Below are 19,703 nucleotides of genomic sequence, written 5' to 3'. Positions count from 1 at the left end.
AAATTGCAGAACTGCATTTTTCCCCAGTAAGTAGAAAGTATTTGAGTTAGACAAAGTTATGGAAAAAAAAAATTTAATAGCTTTACAATAGACAAATGCATGACTGTAGCTGATAAAAAAATAAATATGATCAAAATCATAAGCCTCTAACATGAGGCTTTCTGTTACACAAGGATTTTTCAGTATGACAGATCACAAGCAAGTCCAAATCTCAGACAGAAAACATGTTCATAAAGGGTCTTCAGTGCTGAATAAACAATACAAACAGCATTAAAACCCCTTAACTCTTTCCCTGCCAGCATTTTTTGAAAAAGTTGCCCCCCATGGTCCCCCAAAATACTTTGTTGTATGAATATCTGAACATGCAATATATCAAAAGAAAGAACAGAGCCTCTGCTTTCTAAAAAAATAACCAAAAAAAAAACAAAAACATTTTATTCTAGCTTCATGCATTCTTTTTTTTTTTTATCAACACTTGAATGTGGGTAAGTTTCATAAAAAAAAGCAACATGAGAGAAAATCGCATTTTTGTACAACGTGCATAAGCAGTGGTTTTATTGCTTGTTTCTGCTTCTTTTTTTTTTGCCTGAGTTTTGATCTGGAGATTCTGTACTCTTTCAGAAGATGTGTAATAGCGCCCCCTACCGTATAACAGTGAAAACATGGCTTGCCGGAAAATTCTGTCAACGGCAGGGAAAGAGTTAAGATTGACTATTAATAAAAAAATTAAAAAAAATCCTCATTTAAGGCAGTAAACGCATTTACAAAATTCATGAAATAGATGCATTGGAGTGTCGTCTGGACTGTGTGTTCACCACCAGAGTGAATTGTAGAATTCTAACTCATGCGGGAGGCGTGTCTCCTGCGGTGCTCCCTGTAGCTCTGCAGCAGCTCTTTTTCACTCTTGTGCTGACGGCGCCTCAGGCCTGCAGGTTTAGGGAGATCTCCTCTAGATGGCTGCTCTCTGCTTCCTGAAAAACAAGTTCACAAATTTCATAAATCAAAAAACCTAAATATACCCTGCTAACTGTCCATTCTGAAAACACCAAAATTATGACCCATCCAGCAGGCACAGAAAAATGAACAAAACATATTGAGAAACATAAGCCGATGTGTGAGGATATTTTAATTTGTTATAAGATGGGTTAAACAACCAAGATTTGCATTGCAAAAAATGATCTTAATCCCATTTTTTTTATCATATTTTAGAATATACAAGCTTCCTTACAAAGCAAACCTTCCAAGAGAAAAGCATGTTAATATTTGACTTGTTTTCATATTCTGCATCTTAATTCAAGTTTATTTTTCGTACCCCAATGTTTTTGTTTATCTTAAACATGAATCTAACAATATGTGACCCTGGACCACAAAAGCAGTCACAAGTCGCACGGGTATATTTGTAGCAATAGCCAACAATACATTGTATGGGTCAAAATTATCGATTTTTCTTTAATGCCAAAAATCATTAGGATAGTAAGTAAAGATCATGTTCCATGAAGATATTTTGTAAATTTCCTACCGTAAATATATCAAAAATGTATTTTTGTTAGTGGATATGCATTGCTAAGGACAAATTTAAAGGCGATTTTCTCAATATTTTGATTTTTTTTGTACCCTCAGATTCCAGATTTTCAAAAAGTTGTATCTCAAATATTGTCCTACCCTAACAAACCATACATCAATGGAAAGCTTATTTATTTATCAATGGAAAGCTTATTTTCATGATGTATAAATCTCAATTTTTAAAACATAAAAAAAAAAAAAAAAAAAAAAGGAAAAAACAGTTTTATTCAGCAAAGATTAATTAAATGTAAAATGTAAAAAAAAAAAAAAAAATCTATTTGAATTTTATAATGTATCATGGTTTCCACAAAAATATTAAGCAGCAAAACTGTTTTCAACATTGCTAATAATAAGAAATGTTTCTTGAGCACCGAATCCGCATATTAGAATGATTTCTGAAGGATCATGTGACACTGAAACTGGAGTAATGATGCTGAAAATTCAGCTTCCACTAAAAACGGTGAAAAAACCCTACATACTTGTCAACTTCCCATATACAGGAAAACAAGAATATCCATTAGTAGTACAAAGACTAATTAGTAGTTACTGTTACTGACGTGTTTCGCAGTGTGGACCCTTCCACCCGCGGCATTCACAGCGGTAGCTGCCGTTGAGTAGCACACAGATGCCATCGTTCATACAGGGGTTGGGACTGCACAGGTTAACAGGTTTCTTCACGTCTGTAGAAAGCAAGCAACAGTAGAATATAAATACATAATAGATGAAAAAATGTTTTTAACATTTTATTTGTGCTGGCTTACCTGCACACACCATCTGTACCAGCACATCTTCAGAGTATTTCAAGTCATCATATGAAGGTACAGAGATCATGTGATCCTCAGAGCCGGCGATGCGGAAGAGAACCTCTTGCTGTATGTCCCCGATTCCGATCACAAACACTGACACTCCGCTATCACGGATCTTCTGGGCGGGCACCGCTGCATCCTCTGCACCAATCCCATTAGTGAGCACCACCACGGCCTTGTTGACTCCAGGTCGTGCTCCTTTCCCCGCTGTCAGGCTTTGGGAGAGCACATGGAGCAGTGCTGAACCTGTAGAGGCCTTCCCACCCAGATAAGCAGCGTCTCTCACTGCCCTCAGCACAGCAGAGCCCGAGTCATACTTGTCCAGGTCAAAGACCGTGACGGGCCGCCTCCCATAAACCACCAGTCCCACCTGAGCCACATCTCGATTGATGTCAAACTGCACTGAGGTGCTCCGAACAAAGTCTTGAAAGTGGACGAAATTGTCCTTGCCTACACCACTGGAGGCGTCCAGCACAAAAACAAGGTCCAAAGCTTGACCCAGACATCCTAACAAAGACAAAAAGGCTTTAGTAATACAGTTAAAAAAACATAACCAAACTGAAAGGAATAGTTCACCCCCCAAAAAATGTGTTTTGGAAACGCTGCTTTAGATATTCATTGTCATATTTTAGTGCGTTGCTATGAATAGAGCATTTTCAAAAGTCGGCACGTAACAGAACTTGAGATTCTTATGACGTATATCTGAGTGAATCGGCTTCTCCAACAAGAATAAATGTAGGGCGGGACTTCATTTTGTCCATCGGGATTTGATTGGATCGTTGGATCAGTGGTTTGCTATTGTAACGCAAGTTGTAACAGAAATGACATGGTAATGGAAAAAAAAACATGAGAAATTAAATAAATATTTTGGTTTTTCTCTCAAAAGTTGTTCCGTTTCCCTGAGACACAGTGTTTGTGCCTGCAAAACCTTTGCGTTCCTCCAAGAAACTTTGCGTTTGCTTGCAAAAGTTTTCTTTACACTCACGTGTTGCGTGTCCACTTGCAAATTCTTGGCATTCCCTCACAAAACTTTTTCCTTTGCTCAAAATTTGTATTAAGTTTCACAAAAGTTTTGCATTCCCCTGAAAAAAATGTTCACTCACAAAGCTTTGGCATTCCCTGGCAAAACCTTCGCACGCAAACTTTTTGTTCCCCCGATAAACGTTTTCGATAGCAAAACCTTTGCATTCCCTCTCAAAAACTTGCCTTCGCTCACAATTATTATTATTACGTTTCACAATAGTTTTGCATTCCCTAAGAAACTTAGCATTCCCTCACAAAACTATTGCTTTCACTCACAAAACCTTTGCGTTCCCCAAGAAATTTTGTGTTCTCAAGCAAGTCAATCCCAGACATTACTGATAATTATTGAATTATAAACAATCATATTCTTTCTAGATTTAAAACTCTGAAAGTGTATTGTTAATATCTTGTATAGGAGATATCTTTGTCTCTTCATTATTGTCAGGAGTATGTTTTGATTAAATTGATGAATTATCATGATGATGCACATTTTCATCTTCATTAGTGTTGAGGAAATTAAAAAAAATGCTTTGTTAACATATATTTTTCATAATTGTGGAAACATGTCATCACAGTCTGTGAAAAGGGTCCATACATTAGATGGAAAACATAACACATCCTCACTAAAGAAAGGAAATATTGACTGACTCCAGAGTGAGTGATTCATTAAAAAATGATGGGTGAACTATTCCTTGAGGTACAACAATCTATGTAAATCAGATTTAGGCAAAAAATCAGAGAATGAACAAAGGTTCAGATCTCTACCCTGGTTGTCGACACTGCAAATTTTGGCTCTTAGTTCTGGGATCTTAGCGCTCAATCTGTCAGGTGACTGGTATGTGATGGTGCGCTGGGGGTTTCCTGTTATGTTGTTTATTTCAGCCCTCATCCCTTCTGGCGCTACACCGATGATGAAGATCTCCCTGTCCCGTGCGTACTTCGCCGGCTCCACCACAGGGTCCGCCGAGGGCGTCCCTGTGAGCAGCACTACCACTCGCGGCAGGTCGTCCTGAACGTCGGCAAACACGGGTGTGCTCTGGAAGCCATTGCGTGTGATGTAGCGAAGGGCGTTTCCAGCCTTGGCCTGCCCACCACGATACTGCAGACGCTCAACAGCCTGGATCAGCTTCGCCGGGTCTCTGTGCTCCCCAATTTTGGCCTCGATTTTCACGTCATTGCCATACTGGGCCAACCCCATCTTTACAGGGGTGTCAGAGCTCAGTACAGCCTGCATGAAACGCTTCAGGAAGGACTTGAAGCGCAAGAAACCCTCTAGAGTAAGAGCAGAGGAGCCCTCAACCAGGAAGAGCACATCCACAGAGCAGTCGAAACTCAGAATGGGAGCTGGAAAAAGAGGATACAGTTTGATTGACGTACATTTGGATTCCATTCTCAGATTTAAAGAACATGCTTAACATACCATTCTGCATTATCTTGTGTTTATTTTAGACTTTAGTTAGGCTCATGTGAGCCATAACATTGTTTGAGAAGGAGAGGGTGTAGGGGCTTTCTACTCTCTTTTACCCATTAACACATGCAAAAATGCATTTATGAAGTGCATAAACAAACAAAAGATCCATCTCTCACTCTGCAGGTAAATGGGGTCACAGATCTAACCCCTGCCTGTGATGTCATTCACAATGACTGACAGCAGGAGGTTATGTGTGTCATCATGTTCTGATTGGCTGGAGGATTCTATGTCAGTGTTACAATGGAGCTCTTGGAGACTGATGACAGCTTCTCTGGATCTCATTTAGGAAACTACCAGCCCCATTCTAGAAAATCCATGTATATTTGTGTGGTCAGAAATAACTACACACATTCCACATTAATTTCTTTAATGTTTTTGCTAATGTTTAATTGTTTTTGGAGACTGCTGTGCCATTATTTTAAATATAGTACTATTATTACGGTATAGTATATAAAAACAAAACAAATCTAGTTGGCCATTTTACAGCTGTTGGCCTGCAATAGCGACCACACGTAATGCTGATAATCCAAAAAATGGCTTTAAGATATCATTTTTTAAATGCATTTTTATTTTTAATATTTTGTAAAACAATAATAATATTAATAAAAATAAAAATAATAATTATTATTAATTGTTACAATGATATTTATTATTATTTTAATATTTATTATTAATCATTTAGTCACTAATTTTGTTGTGTATACTGATGCTTTGGCAATAAAAATATATAATAAATAAATATTTATTTATTTGTTATTTATTTATTTATTTGTCACTGCTGTTGTTGTGTATATTGTGCTTTGGCAATATTGTATGTATATCAATAATGCCAACCATTTTTTTAAGAAATGAATTTGGTGGTTGCATTTCACAGCACAAGGCAACACATTTGCAACAAGTTTTCTGACTTTGGAAGCATTTGTAGATGGAAACAGAGTGATATTAGCTCATAATTAGAGTGTCCCTTTCATCTGAAGGACATAAGACCTCTGAGGTATATTTCAGTCAACCATGACCCTGCCCAGAAAGCTGACCCCCACTGTAACGTGAAACCACGAGCTGTTCGTGACAGCTCCCACACACGCATACAATCTAACCAAAGCCACCAAAACAAACCCACACAGCTCGCAGTGAATGTGAGACAGGGACAGCTCATTAGATGCCGAGGAGTGTGGGAAGAGAGACACATGAATGTGAACTCACCACAATTGGGGTCACTGCCGTAGCCTGTGGGACACTCGCAGCGGTATTTCTCCAGTCCCTCAGATATACACGTCCCCCCGTTCTGACAGGGCTGAGAGTCACAGGGGTCTGAAGTGAGGGGGAATAATTTCTATTAATCAAATTTTGATGATTATTGAATTAAATATTCATTATTCTGATTCTTAGGTCTTACCTGGACAGATAGTTCTGTGACAGACAACAGGGTGCTGCCTGTAAACTTTGTTATACCTGTAAAACAATGTGAATCCAGTTTCACATTTCTGAACTCCTTCATGTCTCACCTCAAGCCATTAAACCTCAAAATTAATAATAATAATAATTGCCACTTAAAGGATTTGTTCACTTTAAATTATAGTTACCCCATGATTTACTCACCCTCAAGCCATCCTAGGTGTATATGACTTTCTTCTTGAAGACAAATAAAATCGTAGTTATATTAATAAACACCCTGACGCTCCTAAGCTTTATAATGGCATGGAAACCACCTGTCTGAAACTCAAAAAAGTGCATCCATCCATCATAAACGTACTCCACACGGCTCCGGGGGTTAATAAAGGCCTTCTGAAGTGAAGCGATGCATTTGTGTAAGAAAAATAGCCATATTTAACACGTTATAAAGTAAAATAACTAGCTTGACGTCACGTCAGTTACGCTTGTTTCGTAAGTTGAATACAGAAGGCGTAGAATGTAGCATAAGCGTTTTGAACTGCGAGAGGTCTTACACTTTCTTAGTAAGTTGAATACGGAAGGCGGTCTGGCGGGAGCTAGATATTTTACTTTATAACTTGTTAAATATGGATATTTTTCTTACACAAATGCATCACTTCACTTCAGAAGGCCTTTATTAACCCCCCGGAGCCGTGTGGAGTATGTTTATGATCGATGGATGCACTTTCTTGAGCTTCATACTCGTTGGTCCCATTCACTGCCATTCTAAATCTTGGATGCGTCAGGATATTTATTAATATAACTCCGATTGTGTTCATCAGAAAGAAGAAAGTGATATACACCTAGGATGGCTTGAGGATGAGTAAATCATGGGGTAATTTCATTTTGAAGTGAACTAATCCTTTAAATGATCATAATAACAATAAAAATGCTGTATTATTGTTTTGGTCAAGGTTTCTGTAAGACAATGTGAAACCAGTTTCACTCCATCCATTTCTGTTATTGATCTCCTTTATGTTTCACCTCAGGCCATGAAACCTTAATATGAGCCTGCGACACTTTAGAAGAACAAAAACACACACAATGTGATACAATACAAACAATCTCAGACCTGAGGCATCTCTGTGACTAATGATCCATGCTGGTGTATAATGGTGAGAAAGAGAGTCAATATACATTACGGTCATTTTGACTGGTCATTCTTCATAGTTATGTGCCAGACAGATGGTTTTCAGCTTCTCATGGAATGCAGGTCACAAGCATCTCAAGACCCATGCATTTTCTTCAATTCATGTCATTTACCTGTAGTGAGGGCAGAGGGATGTGTATGGTGAATATCCCTTGGACCCTTTCCAGCACATGAAGTTTCCCTGAAGCTCTTTTACCGTCTCCAGGGTTTTCTGCACACACGGGTAAGACTCCACCTTACACCCTGCAGATATCACAGTGCAGGAAACGTCACTCACTGTTCATAAACACAAATGGCGCTGTTGATTGAGTCACAGATGAGTTTTTTTACCTAAAGGTACTGCAGTGCAGAAGGAGGAGGTGGTGAGGGTGGTGAATAATCCGTTTACAGCATCACTGAAGTGCTCAGCGAAGAACACATGTGTATCCGATGGGCTGCTTGCCAATTCACGGAGCTCTTCCCACCTTACAAGAGAAAGACAAGGCATGATTTTCTGTAAAACACTATACAAAAAAACGCATTTGTCTTGGCTAACTTTTCTGACTGGTTATAATGGGCCATATCTTGTTTAATGATATATGCCAGGCAGTAGGGACATTTATTATACATTATATATTTAAAAACAACAACAACAACAACAAAAAACCTGATCCACTGCTGTTCAAAAGTTTGTAAAATGTTTTGGAAAGTGTAGGTCATGCAGTCATTTTATATTATATATAGTCAGATTTATATTACACATATGGTGCATTAAAATTCTGCCGATACATTTTGAGCTGTCAGAGCATATGGTGCTGCAAGAGCTCTGAGGGGTTTCATTTATCCAAATGTCACTGTAATCCACCCAAAAACAACACTGATAGACTCCCAGCTGTTAGATATGGCCATTAAGGTGAGTTTATCCACTGAGTTTCTCTCTTCCTCCTGCACCTGTTGGGAAACTGCCATAAAGCCTCGAAGTAAAGAGAGAGGACAGGAATTACGCTATCTGCAGCCTAACCAACAGAAACAACACACATCCAGACTGTCAGCAGCCTTTTAGTGTGCAATAACACACCTGTTAATGTGGCACTACTGTGTCTGAGAGCTGTCAGCACATCAGTTCACTGACTAATAGAGCTGAAAACATTTATAATATGACTGCACCTGTCCCTGCAAAATGTTTCAAGACAATCACTAACTAAAAAGCACAGAAAAATAACATGGTTTTACCTTTTTTTTGTAATTTCATATATATATATATATATATATATATATATATATATATTTACAAACATTTGTGTTCTTGACAGGTTTTGTTGAAGTGGGTAATTAGAGATGTGAAGGTTTTATTCCATGATTGAAGTCAGTGGAAATGTTGTTTGTTACCTGGGGTAACGGATCCCCACAGCAAACAGAGCCACTCCAGAAAGCTTGAGCTCCGAGGCAGCCAGCTGCACTGCCCCCTGGGACTTTCCGTCAGATAAGAGGATGACGACGCGTGGCACTGTGGAATTGCGTCCGCCGGAAAACCCCTTCCTCAGAACGAACTTCAGAGCCAGACCTGTCTGTGTACTTCCACCTCTGAATGAGAGAAAGAGACAGACTTACTTTAAACATTTTGCCTTTTTAAGGCATAAAACTAAGAGATTACTATATCAAAATCAACTACTGTGACATGATATTCCAGTCTTTATTACTGAGCTTTGTGGCTTGTCACACCTCCTCTGTGGAGAACAGTAAATCAGATACCCACAGCAGCACAGTCAACTTCACACTGCACAATGAACATGACAGTCTGGCAGTGAGTTCTTTGATTGCCTCTGCTCTAATCTCATTAATTTAACTATAGCAGCCCCTCAGAAGTCTTAGGATAACACAGAAGCCTTTAGTTCCCTTCAGTTCACTGTGTCAGTTCAAAGCACCCCGCATGATGAAACCTAAACCAATTACAGCACTCTCAGGTTCACACAGGCTGCATCTTTATATTTGGGTTGATTCAAACTCTGCTTGCCTTTTGTCCAGTGTTTACGCTGTACATTCTCTGTACTTCATAAATTAACACTTGATACATAAATTGGAGTTAACGGTTAACTGGCCATTCGATTAAGAAATGGATGTAGAAATTGCAACCAAATCACAACATAATAATGACAATATCATGTTTTTTTCTGACATAGAATGGGGGTCCAAAAGTCTGGAGCAGTACACTGAAAATTAAGGGTTCAAAATCTAATTTAAAGATGTTTAAAGGGTTTTATGGTATTAAAGGGATAGTTCACCAAAAAATTAAAATTATCCCATGATTTACTCACCCTCAAGCCATCCTACAGTAGGTGGATATGACAATCTTCTTTCAGACGAACATAATCGAAGTTTTAAAGTTTTAAATATGGATACTTTTCTTACAAAAACCCATCGCTTCGCTTTAGAAGGCCTTTATTAACCCCCTGAAGCCATATGGATTACTTTTATGATGGATGCACTTTTTTGGGCTTCAAAGTCTTGAGCCACATTCACTACCATTATAAAGCTTGGAAGAGGCAGGATATTTTTTAATATAACTTCGACTGTGTTCGTCTGAAAGAAGATTGTCATATCCACCTACTGTAGGATGGCTTGAGGGTGAGTAAATCATGGGATAATTTTAATTTTTCGGTGAACTATCCCTTTAAGATTAATGGAAAATGTAAACCATAGAAAAATGAAGAAACATATAAGATTGTAGAATGTACTACTTCAAGGTCACCAATTAAAGTGACCTTATACGGAATTGTTTGTCAGAAATTGTCTTAAACTGTAATACTGATAATATAAAAGGAAATACCAAATCCAGTTTCATGAGTAACTTTTTAAACTACGGTATAACAGCTATATTTTTCACTGTCAACTACTGACAATGCTCCTTTATGCAGTGCTGAAATACATGATCTCCTCATCCTACAGGGGATATTGACTACTGCCAGTGGAGACACAAGCATGTGCACAGCTGGGCTTTTCTCCATCATCTTTTCTCACAGTTGCTCAGCTAGACAGACAAGTGGTGATATTTTCATGGAGTGGCAATCTGAAACGGTAATTTCACAGCTTGTCGAGGGAGATGTGGTATGTCCTGACTGGGTGATGAGGTTTAGGCCAGCTGTGTGCTCAAAGTGTAATTCAGCTACTAGTCATTACAGAACCCTGCACACCCTTCACCACAAAAACCATTAATTCAACCTCATCAAGTCATCCATCACGACACAGTGCACTCAGACACACATGCACACACATGTTGAGAGTGTAATGTAAACTCAAGTCCCCATGTCTGTGTCTGTGTCAACAAAGTCTCAAAGATATAAAATGGAGTGAGATATTTCTCATCCTCCACAGGAAGCCCTGATAGACTCACAATAACACTAATCTCTGTACCTATAGTGGATTTTCTTCATCTTTTTCTTCAGCTCCTCCTTGCCCTTGTAGGAGTCTAGACTGATTTCCAGTTTGGGTGTGGAACCAAACTGAACCACGCCAACTTTCACCTGCCCAAAACAGAGAACGCAGTTAAAAACATGAAGAGAAACCAACATAATTATTCAACATAATGATGCCAGAATTTAATAAACGGCATGCAAGAATTAAAAGAATAGTTCACCTAATAATGAAATTCTGTCATTATCACCCTAATATTATGGAAGCTTGTTTCCGCTGGAAGTCAGAAGTTGCAATTCTGACTTTTCTTCTTGCAAATGAAAGTTTATATCTCACAATTCTGACTTTATAACTCGCAATTGCAAGTTTATATCTCATATAAAACATTTTTTTGAGAAATAAGTCAGCTGACCATTGACTTTTCTCACAATTACAAGTTTAAAACTTGCATTTCTGAAAAATATAAACTGCGCAAATCTGACTTTTTTCTCAAAACTGCGAGTTTAATTCCCACAATTATGACTTTTTCTCTCAAAACTGTGAGATAAACTCACAACTGTGAGGGAAAAAAGTCAGAATTGTGAGATAAAAAGTTACTTTTTTTATTTCTTTTTATTCCATTTTGGAAACAAGCTTCCATATCATGTCTTTCCAATCCTGTATGATGCTATTTTTTTTGTAGCGATCAGTGGCTGTCATATTCCAAAAGGTATGATAAACAGCATAAGCACCATAAATTTAAATATAAATATAACTTATATGCTATATTACTTCATGTCTTCTGAAGTCTAATGATATCTTAATAAAAACAGACCAACTATTCACTATAATTAGTCATTATTCACTGATTTTGTCATCATTGTGTTGTTTTTATCCTTGAATACCCCTGATCACAATAAACTTTCATTACAGCATAATGGATTGAAACGACACTTTAGCCTACTTTTGGTTGAACTTTTTCTTTAATCTGACATTGTTTTTATGCAATCTGACCTTGCCTGGGCTGACATCGAGAGCCTCACACAGCTTCAACATGTAGTGCCGGGATCGTTCGAATCCTCCTTTCCCAACACTGTAGGAGCTGTCCATCACAAAGAGAACATCCATCGCTGCAGAGCACTGCATCACTGACCACACACAGAAGAAAACACAAACCTTACCATCTGAATTCCATCTTTAGCTACTCAATTAAAGTCAAGACTGATTAATCCAATGGCAAACTAAAATACCACAGCAGTGATGCAAAACAGCAACACTTACATGTTCACATAAACACTGGCCTATATTTGACACATTTAAGGAGCTCAGAGGTCACCTGTGGCATGTTCTAGCAGAGATAAATACTCACAAACACATTACAGCAAGTTTGTGCTAGTCAACCGGCTAAATTATAATCCATGTATCTGTCATGTTGGAACCCGCTGCCTGTCATAAAGAAGGTGATTAGACAGAGACGGCATGCCGCTGTCTGCACCAGCACACAAACACATTTACCTAGCTATACAAATGTAGACATAGCATAGACATTTATTGTTTTTATGCTACTTATAATTTCTAAAGACAGGATTTAGCTAACTTCTGGGGTATTTTGGCCCCAAACTAGTAAATACACAGCTAAGCAAAAACTCTCACATGCTTTCTGTGTCTATGTGGATTCATTCTTTCACACTTTTAATATGAAACTAAAGTAAAAGAAAACACTAGTTTTTGACTCTTTCTCACATTTATATGGACACACATTGGCATTAGATCAGTGGTTCTTTATACAAGCATGAATTCTTCTTTTCTATAAATACAGTGTTATTCCTCTGCACTAAAGTGCTGCTTTGTAAATGTTTGAGAAGTTGTCACCTGGTTTTCTGGCTGAGAAAGAAAAAAAAATCAACACTCACTTTCTCCAGCAGCGTTGATTTTCATAATGGTTTCAAGATCTGTTTGCATTTCCTGCACAGAGAAAATGGACCAAACTATAAAGAAAGAGATACTGTAGTTAGTAGTTAATAGGTATTAGACAGAAACAATTTTTTTACATTTTTATTTCAAAAATAGTTAAAGAAAAAAAAAGAACATTTAAAAAATGAAAAGCTTGTAAACTAATAAAACATGTCAAGAATCACCCAAAAATCAAAAGAAATTAGATATACTTTAAAGGGGACCTATAAATGTCCCTTTTACAAGATGTAATATAAGTCTCTGGTGTCCCCAGAATGTGTCTGTGAAGTTTCGGCTCAAAATACCCCACAGATCATTTATTATAGCTTGTCAAATTTGCCCCTATTTGGGTGTGAGCAAAAACAAGATGTTTTTGTGTGTGTCCCTTTAAATGCAAATTAGCTGCTGCTCCCGGCCCCCTTTCCAGAAGAGGGCAGAACTTTTAACAGCTTGCACTTCAGTTGCTCAACAACAACAAAGCTGGAGAATCTCACGCAGCCAAAATGACGATTGTCAGTAGCGGTGTTCAGCCTTACATTGTTCAAACTGGAGTCGGACACTGATAGAGAGACTCAAGAAGAAGTTACAATTTTTCAAATGCAACTGGACGTTTCTGAATGGTTAGTGCTGTGGAGTTGATTTTAAGCTTTTGTGCAAATCCAGCACTGAATTGACCATCGTTTGTGAAGCAGTCAGACGTAAAAAGACGGCATGGTAACAACACTCTACTACAACAACTCTTCCCCTTTAAAATAGAACCCATTTTTAGGATTGTTAAAGTTTGTTAAATTGTTCAAGTATTTTAAAACAATAAAGCACCACCCCCAAACCATGTAAATGTAATGCAAGGAAAAAAATATATATTTATACGATGGATGGACGGATGGATGGATGGATGGATGGATGGATGACAGTAATGAATATGCCAGGAAAAATGTACTTAATTGTCTTGAAAATAATGCAACTACAACATAATGCAAAAAATCTCAATGGTCATAAAAACATTTTCAGGTGAAATGTGACCTGGACATGTGTTTGGTGATACTGACCCAGGCACTTCCTCAGGCACTGTCAAAGTCAACAACAGGTTACACAAATGAGTCATTTGAGCACGGCTCCTAGATAGCTGATCTGACCCCTGCCCCCAAGACACAGCTCCGTATGGAACACGCTATAATTCAGAACGATCAGCATTCCAGCAACGCCCACTAGACGTGAAGAGAACGGTCAGGCTGTCCTGGCCCATGTTTCCCGCTCGAATGAGCAGGGTTCAGAGCGACGTGCTCTCTCATGCGTACAATCGCTGATTGAGAGGCAGGGGCCATGTGAACAGCCCAGGGCAGTGAAGTCCCAGCGTAACGCTCCTGTGGAGTGGAGTGCGCTTGAGAATCACACACTTTAATCATGTGCTTTTGTCTCCTAACACTCATGCCATCATGAGGAGGGCTGCTCTCAGCACCTTGCCATGGTAACAGACCTCGGCCTAAGAAACCTGCAGGACCCCCCGGGTAGATGAGGGGCTGGGGGCTTCAGGGAAAGGTTATGAAGCCACAAAATGTTAATAGTGTAATTCCACAGATGGTGGAGACGAATACAGATCTGGGTCATTCTGAAATCACTGCAATTCTCACAAGAATTCCAAAAGAGCAAAATGATACCTCAGAACCTTTGTAAATAAATAAATAAAAATAATAGCCATAGTTTTTTTTTTTTACACACACACACACACACACACACACACACGAGATATATATATATATATATATATATATATATATATATACACACACACACACACACACATTACACTGTGACGGGTTCAATAAATGATCTAATCTGCAGTGATTCAAACTGTTAATGTAAAGCTTATCTAAAGAAGAAAGGACTGGTAATACTGGAAAGGGGATGTCAGAGACAGTTATTTTCATGTGATAGACGACCAGCATCAGTGATGTATGGCTCTGAACAAGTCAACTTGTACTAGGTCAGGGTGAATCTCCCCTCAAACCCTGCGGTGATCCCCTCTGACAGGCTGTGGAACCGAGAGACATTTTATCGCCTGATTTGAGCGGTCTGAAGGACTAAATCCCTCTTTAGATTTATGGCATATGTCCAGGAACGTAATGGGAAAATATTTGAGGAACACATGGGTAGATATCTCAATTCAATTCACACTCCAACAAATAGAGGGATTTAGTGGAGGCCTCAGCAGGACAGCCAATAAAGTATAACAATACTGTAAAGTAAATATTATGAACAGCTTTGTATCTCTAAGTCTGATAAAAACCTATTGCTGGCAGGGTAAATGCTGTAAAAGTTAACGCACTTTTTGAGTAATAAACATCTGGCTGAAATTCCTAGTTGAGGGATATAATGAATTATGAATTAATATAATGAATTATTCTTTTCAGAATTATTCTTTTCAGATAAACATCTTAAGTTACTAAGAATAACACATTTCTAAAGAAGAGTTATGCATCTACATTCAAGTCAACAAACAATATTAAAATCTCATTTTGCAAATGAAATGAAATGAAATGAAAAAATAAAATAAAATAAATAAAATAAAATAAGAACTAAAAGACCAATTTTTTTAGTATTTCAGACTGGCAAGTGCTCAGTCATTTCCTCTTACCTTGGCCAAACAGGAGCATGAGAAGGAGATGCAGCCGGCTTCTAGAGGACATTTTTTGAGCCCTGAAATGTAAACAAAACAATAATCGATTAAAAAGGAGGAAAGAGTCTTGCAGGATGTCTTTGAAGAGGCCAACTACTGAGTAACTGCCAAAAAAGGCTTTGAGAATGCTAACAAAGAAAAAGCAGCTGTGAGAGAGACTATCTGTGAAAACAAATTTGGGAGAGAAAGATTTCTTGGAATTTCACTCATGATTTGGTGGGCTTGAGGTTAGTGGGACAGCAATTTTAATTGACCCTCAGGGACACTTGTTGGACAGCTAGGAACATGGGATGGGAAGGAGCCAGGCTGACTGAGGGCTATTTTGAGATCAAACCTAACAAACTAATGGCTGAGGGACTCAGGTAGCATGAAGTCTACAAAGAGAGACTGTACCCTTATGCATCATAAAATGACTGACAGCAGTCAAGGCCTGCACTACAATTCAAGGGATTCATGACAAAATTTTTATGGGTGGGCAACCTCCCCCCTGGGCCCAATGAGGAGGCTTTATTGGGCCCCAGACAATGTTCCCTGATCGCAGGTAAGCTCAAGTCTAAGCCAGTCAAACTGTCGTCACATCAGGCTAATCATTTACCCGTCTGTGTTTTAAGAAAAGTGGAGGAAGAGCCCAGCCATGTGTGGAGAAAACTGCATGATACTGTTCATCTCAGATTAAGTCCCCCTGCAGCCACAAAATACTCCTGTGCCACATTCCCAGAACTTGAGGTCAAAGTTCACATCTTTCAGAGCCCAACTTTATTATTAAATTAAACATGTTGACAAATGCCAGCTGGCTACACCAGACAGGAGAATTATTCACCGCCACGAGTCACTGGATTCAATCTCAACGCCTACCTGTTCTGCTCTGCAATCAAAGTCAAACCAACAACCGTCCAAAACCAACACTGTAAAATTAAAGAACTGGCTCATGTCCAGTCTACTAGAATTATCTACTCATTTCCAAATGAATTATGCATTAACCACAGGATGACATTGTTTTGTTTTTTTTGTTTGAAAGAAATAATTTAAATACTATTATTCAGCAAGGATGCATTAAATTGTTCAAGAGTGAAAGTAATGACATTTATAAAATTACAAAATATTTCTATTTTTAAATAAATGCTGTTCTTTTGAACTTTCCATTCATTAAAAAAATATATCATGATTTCCACAAAAATACTAAACTGCACAACTGTATTCAAAATTCTTAATAATAAGAAATGTTTCTTGAGCATCAAATCAGCATATCAGAATGATTTCTGAAGGATCATGTGACACTGAAGACTGAAGTATATGACACTGAGAATCCAGCTTGGCTAAAATTACATTTTAAAATATATTCAAATAGAAAACAGTTATTTTAAATAATATTTCACAAGAGTATTTTTGAGCAAATAAATGCAGCCTTGATGAGCATAAGAAACTTCTCTCAAAAACTTTGTACAGACTTCAAACTTTTGAATGATACTGACTACATTTGTAAAAATATACCTCAGACAAATCCATAACATGCACTTAAAGACACCTACCCTCACACATATTACGGCTAATTCCAGTTTACAAACCTTCCCAAATGTAGTCTTTGTGGTTGATAAAAGCAGATAACAGTATTTCAAGTCTATATGGTCAGATCTACATCCAAGATGACAATCATACTGGTGTGCATTCAGTGGAATCTTTTCTTCAAATGCATTTGCAAGACATTTAAAGAGCACAAGCGAAATGTGTGTGTGTGCGTTATGTCTGCACTGTTGTATCTGATTGGTCAGGTTCCAGGTGTTAAGAGCAGTTTAAAAGGCAGGGTTGTTATCAGTTTTGGAATGAAATGAAGTGACTATTGAGGCAGTTCGGACCCGTGAAGTCACTCTTTGATCGTCTCACTCACGGTTGGTCTTCTGAAGATACCCACAGAGCACACACTCAAGAGAGGAAGCGTTAGGAATGCCACCTGACATTCTTAAAGATAGAATCTATTCTGTGAAGAATCAAATCCAGCAAACTGAAAAAAAGACTTTTGGACAATTCAGGCACACAGCACTCTTTCTGAGACTAGAAAATCGGACTATAGCTGTTGAAGGGAATCTGATAAAATCTTACCCTGATAAGCTGCATTTCCTGCCTGTGAATGAACAGCAGGAAGAAGACAGCACTTGTTCAGGTGCCATTTAAGGGAACCTTCTTTGAGGCTGATAATAATCTGGATTCTAAGAGCACCTCACAATCCTGCCATACGATAACCTTGACTAACAACCCGTCTCGGTCTGTGTAACAAGTGGAGCCGTCTAGGGCCAGATCAACCCAGCATTGGCTCTGCTCTCCTAATTCTTCTTTATTCCCAATTTCATACATTCCTCACTGGTCTAAGCTTTCACTTTAATTATTTCCTACTTTATCTATGAACAATTCCTAACCCAATCTTTTAGATGCAAACCCCCCAATATCCAAGTGAAACAGCTTCTTGAACAAGAAAAAATATAGGGTGGGACTTGATATTGTCCGCTGGGAATTGATTGGATTGTTGTGGTTTGCTATTGCTGTGACCTCATGTGAGTGACGGGTTGCCCCGCCCTCACGCCAGTGAACACATCATCAGAGAAGAGATATCACTGCAAGTGGGAGGGGAAGTTATTTTGATTAAAGAACTTTTTTTAAAAATAACAGTAATAAAGATTGTTACGGATGAATCATTTATAAAAAAAAAAAAAAAAAAAAAAAAAAAAACCAAGTACTGTTAATTTTGACTATAGTAACCAAATCATTATCTGTTCGAGTTGGAAACTACATCTGCTTTCATACAGTTGTATGATATTTTTAAACATGCTAAATATATTTATTTGACATTGCGGAGCTTAAAAGGCGATGCTTGTTAATGGACAAGACACAGGTGTATGCAGCTGCTTGATCCCTATGCACTTGGAGCAAATGACTTGAGCTTAGTGCACTCACTGGACTCTCCTATAATCAGATGAGTGACAGTAAATGAGAAGAGAGGCTGAGGATGAAAGGACACAGCATTTAAATGCCTCCTGCTGGGTTACTAAGGTGGTCCTTATTTAAGGCTCACTCAATAAAACTCATTTGTGACAATCAATTTTGACTGGAAAACTTAATTTTAAGACTTTTAGATTGAAATAGATTGTTTACATATGTTATGAGAAACTGTATTTGTCGTCTAGAAGTATAATTAACGTTAGTTCATTAATAAAGGAAAGATCCTCCTGTGCAGTGACGTCACGCATGCAGCCATTACAGATAATTGCAGTTGATTTATTTTCATTATCTGCTATCGTTTAATCTTTTGATCTATTTACTTCATATTAAGCGTAATAAAATTGGTCAGTATACTGCCGCATATTTATTTTTTAGTATTCTGACTGTCGCACAATGTATTCGTCCATTTTCACAACAAACTTTTCATTCATTGTCGCACAATGTTTCACCAAAAAAAAAAAACAAAAAAAAAATCTAGGATTTGTTTATGGTAAACAAAGTCGATTTAATCCAGGTAAAATGAATCTTAAATTTCAGTTACAATAACTCCCCAATGTGTATAACAAAATTTTAACTTCCCTATTAAAACGATTCATTAACCTACAGTACAGTAATACTCCGTGACAGTGCAAGATCTTAAAGTTACACTCTTGTAATCGGTTATATTTCAAGCGCCGCTGCACCGACCATTTTGAGCTTAAAAGTTTCGGAATAACAGACTTTAGCTCAATGAAAACTTCAAACATTTCTATTTAAAGCTAGACAAGTTAAAAGTCGGATAGTTTCTATTCATAATGAGTGTCTCACCTCTCCGTTCTGTTCTCAGCGCAGGTACTGAAGTGTCAGAGTTTCTCTGGAGCTGTAACTCAGAGGCTCAGGTCGTGCTGAACAGGAGAGGGTGCTCTGCTCTTCTACTTCCGTACCGAGTCTGACTTCATCCTCGATTCAAATCACTCTACAGACCTCTTATCAAGCCAAGACCAAAATGCTCGCGAGACAAAGTTATTAAAAAATGTCACCGATATGTCTCGAATTAAGTAAATAAGGAATAAGTAAGGAATTGTTCACCCCACAATGAAAATTCTCATGTTGTTTCAAACCGGTACATCTTTCTTGCAAGTTCAAAGCATCCTACAGTGAAGTGAATGGTGTCTGAGGCTGTATGTCTCTAACATCGTTTGTGTGACACAGATGTCAGTCAGTCAGTCATACTAGTTTAGAGGTGTAAATGACAGTAAATCTTTGTGAGCAGTTTAGTTACATAGACAA

At 38.0% G+C, this 19,703-nt stretch overlaps 1 protein-coding gene across 1 annotated transcript; it reads right to left on the bottom strand.

Moving 5' to 3' along the window:
• Nucleotides 1-61: 61 nt before the first annotated feature.
• vwa2 (von Willebrand factor A domain containing 2) lies at nucleotides 62-19,635 on the bottom strand. Its single transcript, XM_051913834.1, has 14 exons — nucleotides 19,242-19,635; nucleotides 15,402-15,463; nucleotides 12,727-12,801; nucleotides 11,828-11,961; nucleotides 10,835-10,944; nucleotides 8,813-9,007; nucleotides 7,775-7,908; nucleotides 7,558-7,687; nucleotides 6,260-6,315; nucleotides 6,067-6,174; nucleotides 4,158-4,736; nucleotides 2,325-2,876; nucleotides 2,121-2,243; nucleotides 62-971 (listed from the first exon to the last, which is right to left on the bottom strand). The coding sequence occupies exons 2-14, from the start codon at nucleotides 15,451-15,453 to the stop codon at nucleotides 838-840; spliced, it is 2,382 nt and encodes a 793-aa protein (XP_051769794.1). The 5' UTR covers nucleotides 15,454-15,463; nucleotides 19,242-19,635; the 3' UTR covers nucleotides 62-837.
• Between the last annotated feature and the right edge of the window lie 68 nt (nucleotides 19,636-19,703).

The sequence above is a fragment of the Ctenopharyngodon idella genome, chromosome 12 (assembly GCF_019924925.1).
Source record: "Ctenopharyngodon idella isolate HZGC_01 chromosome 12, HZGC01, whole genome shotgun sequence".
Taxonomy (NCBI): Eukaryota; Metazoa; Chordata; class Actinopteri; order Cypriniformes; family Xenocyprididae; genus Ctenopharyngodon; species Ctenopharyngodon idella.
Note: the sequence above shows the minus strand (reverse complement) of the source record. Positions and strands in the feature narration are given on the sequence as shown.